The sequence below is a fragment of the Plasmodium falciparum genome, assembly GCF_000002765.6.
Source record: "Plasmodium falciparum 3D7 genome assembly, chromosome: 5".
Lineage (NCBI taxonomy): Eukaryota > Apicomplexa > Aconoidasida > Haemosporida > Plasmodiidae > Plasmodium > Plasmodium falciparum.
The window spans coordinates 1227501-1231441 of NC_004326.2; the positions used below are offsets into that span (position 1 = coordinate 1227501).

General features: G+C 19.1%; 2 protein-coding genes across 2 annotated transcripts in view; one reads left to right on the forward strand and one right to left on the reverse strand.

Moving 5' to 3' along the window:
• Window positions 1-257, forward strand: part of PF3D7_0530100 (SNARE protein, putative) — a gene marked incomplete at both ends in the record, with an annotated part of 875 nt that extends 618 nt beyond the window's left edge. Inside the window, one exon of the mRNA XM_001351819.1 lies at window positions 1-257. This exon is cut by the window's left edge and continues 118 nt beyond it. Coding sequence (XP_001351855.1) covers window positions 1-257 — 257 coding nt within the window.
• Window positions 258-1576: 1319 nt separating this feature from the next.
• Window positions 1577-3151, reverse strand: PF3D7_0530200 (phosphoenolpyruvate/phosphate translocator; the record flags this gene model as incomplete). The annotated part of the gene is made up of 1 exon (XM_001351820.1): window positions 1577-3151. One exon carries the CDS (start codon window positions 3149-3151, stop codon window positions 1577-1579), a length of 1575 nt encoding a protein of 524 aa, XP_001351856.1.
• Window positions 3152-3941: the final 790 nt, after the last annotated feature.

A 3941-nucleotide genomic window follows, 5' to 3' on the forward strand; every position in this document is an offset into this window, starting at 1 on the left:
TACAAGATGAACAATTAAATTTCCTTGAAGGTACAACCCATAATTTAAAAAATATTAGTTATAATATAAATAGTGAAATACAAGTACATAATGAATTATTAGATGATATTGACAGAGATATGGACGAAACCAACAATTTATTAGATAGAAATAGAAATATTTTTGAAAGGGTTACTAGTAATACAAGTAATTATTTTTTATATTTTTTAATTGTTATTTTAACAGCAAGTCTTATATTCTTTATAATGATACTCTAATGTGAATATATATATATATATATATATATGTGCTAATATTTTTTTGACGTTGAATTGTTAATAATATTATTATATTTTTTAACTACACATTATTTTCATTTGTTTCTAATTATTTATTATTATTATTATTATTATTATTATTATTATATATTATTTTTTTATTTTTTTTTGTTTAAATATATATATATATATATATATATATGTATGTTAAATTTTTTTAATTTTTTTTTTATTATTATTTTATCCATTATTTCAAATTAACATTTCAAAATAGTAAAAAAAAAATATAAAATATGTTTGAATATAATAATGTCTATATTAATATATATATATATATATATTAGGAGAATATTATATATATAATATTATTATTTTATAACATCTATTTAACGTAATAATAAGTTCACATAATTTTAATTTTCCTAATAATACAAGCTAAAATATATTCTACAAGAATTATGAATTGTCAGACCAAATTAATTTATCTTTAATGATTTTATTAATTAACTCATGGTAAAATGAAGATGACAAACAAATATATTTATAGAAACTATGTTTTTGTGTCCTATGAATATTTATTGTTTTGTCAATATATCTTCAAAATATATGTTGTAAAGATGGTAGTAAGTGGACCCAACCCAATTATTATATAAATAAAACTTTACAATAATTCTTTATTAATTTATTTATTTATTTATTGATATATTTATATTCTTATGTTCATTTTTTTTTTAATAAAAAAAAGTTTATATGCTATATTTTGCTAATTCAAATAATATATATATATATATATATATATATAGAAGGATAGAAATTTATTATGTGTGTTGAAAAATAAAAAAGAAAGGAGTGTATAATATCTTTATGAAATGAATTATTTAAAAAAAAAAAAAAAAATATATAATGGGACAAAGGTATTCTATAATTATGTCACGTTTAACATAAATATATAAGATAAAAAAAAAAAAAAAAAAAAGTGAAAAAACTATTTTCCAAAAAAAATATATAAATTTTGAATATGTAAATGTTCGTATGAAAAAAAAAAAAAAAAAAAAAAAAATGTGCTTTATATAATATTTATAATTAAATATTATTTTTTATTTCAAAAACAAAAACAAAAATAATATAGTTATAATGTATATTATTAAAAAGATGGAAATATATAAATATATACATAATATATAGAATGTTTTTTTTTTTTTTTTTTTTTTTTTTTTGTTATGACTTGTTCAGGTAAATAGCCATTGCAATATTGCAAATGGTCATAATATATATATATATATATATATATCAAAAAAAAAAAAAAAAAAAAAAGAAAATTATCCAAATTTTTTCTTTACAAGAGAATATACAAATGTTCCACCAACAGCTATAGAGGAACCAAGTCCACCAAGGAATGAAAATTTCGTTCCAAAAATAAAATAACTTGTTAATATTAAGAAAACTCTTTTAACTGTGCTTGCAACAGCATGTGTAATATGATTTAATCTATTTAATGAAATAAAGGATAATTGATTATATAAATAGAACCATACTCCTGACATGAGTACATGTCTTCCTAAAACTTTTAATACATTTTTGTTATTCATTAAATATTCATAAGCATCTTTCCATTTGTGTGAATCGATGTACAAAGCTGGTGTTAAGAATATGGCTGAAGATAATGTTAAGAGTGCAAATATATTTTCTGGAGTTAAATTTCTTCCTAATTTGTCTAGATTTTTTCCCATCATTATTTTGGCTTCAATAGCTCTCATTGTTGAAAGTACATTAGCTGATAAAGTTGAATAAAGTGCTTTATATGTAAAGGATAATTCTTTTATTGAAGCAAGTGAGACACCAAAAACGATTGGTACTAACGAGGAATATGTATAAATGGACATTTTATTATTCATAAAGAAGTATGAGAAGAAAGCAGCAAATAATGGAGCAGAAGCTTTAACAATATGAACAAAACTAATAGCACCAGCACCCATAGCAATAACAGATAATAGATGAGCATATCCATGATAAATACTTTGTTTCATTATACTACTATATTTTTTTAAGAATAGTACGTATTTTTGGAATCCTTTGATTAAGGCATTACGATCACTCATATTAATTCTTTTCAATTCTTGTTCATCATAAAATAGTTCGGGTTGATTCCTTAATTTTAATAACCATGGTATTAAAAATATTGGTAAACCAACATATATTTGTGTTATAGCAATAGTAATAGGCATGTTTAATATATTTAATGCCTTTTTATTTTCAATATTATAAAAGATATTACATACATACCACATACCTAATAAGGAGACAGTTTTTCCTACTTCGACTGCTTTATTTAGAAAGGTACATGGTTTTTTTTCTGTTAGTGTATTATTAAAATTATTTGGTTGATATGTATTTTCGCTTGTGTCTCCTATATTAGAATAGCTATTATTTGTTGTTGATATATCATCAATTATACCTTTATTAATATCATGTTCATACGTTTTTATATTATCTCTGTTTCCAGAATTAAATAAAGTAAATTTTTTGTCATTTTTTATTTTTTTTATTGCATTTAATTCAGCTGCTTTAGTAACTTGGATATTTCTATTATGTGCTTGATTAATTCTTGAATTTACAAAAGCTATATTTTTTGTTTTTGTGCAAGTATTATATTTGGGTTTATAATTAGGAATAGAAAAAACGGGTATATTAAATGCTTGCTTATTTGTATTTTTCCTATTAATTTGTGAAGGACGTTTGTTTTTTTGGTATATTTTACCATTTGTATTTTTCAAATGGAAGTTCATAGGTACATTTTTGATGTTTTTTATATTATCATGATTTAAGCATTTTCCTATATAAATTTGTAAATTAAAAAAAATAGTTATGATTAATGTCCTTGTGAGTACATTCATTTTTAATTATTTATATAACGATAATCCTTACATAAGGGTTTTTAAAAAAGTAAAAAGTTAATATGATACTTATACACAAATTATTATTCAAAAGGTAGGGATAAAACAAAAAAAAAAAAAAAAAAATTTGAATGATATGTATATAAGTATAAATAAATATTGTATGTGTAAGTTTTATTTTTTTTATTTTATTTTATTTGTGGGGGTTGGGCAAGGCATAATATTTATATGTTTAATATTCTAATACTTTATTAAGAACATGAAATATTATGCAATAACAATCATTGTTTACAATATAAGCATTTTTATCATGTAAATATTAGCATACATATATATATATATATATATATATATATATATATGTATATATATCAAAGTCTATAAAAAAAAAAAAAAAAAAAGTTTTAATAATGTAATAATATAATGTAATAACAAAATAATGGATAAATTAGCCAATAATTTGTTTTCATATTTAAAATAAAATAAAATAAAAATATATTATATGTATAACTTACAAACGTATATATTTATATATTAATTATTGGTTTCATATCATCCCAATATTATATATATATATATATATATATATATATATACATATGTTTTAAATATAATTTGATAAATTTTCATATATATGTGTATTTCATAAAAGTTATCCAGGTGATATAAATTAAAAAAAAATAATATATAAATGAATAAATATATATATATATATATATATATATATATATATATATATATATATATATATATATTCTAAGTAAAATGCTACTTAGCAAAATAAAATAAA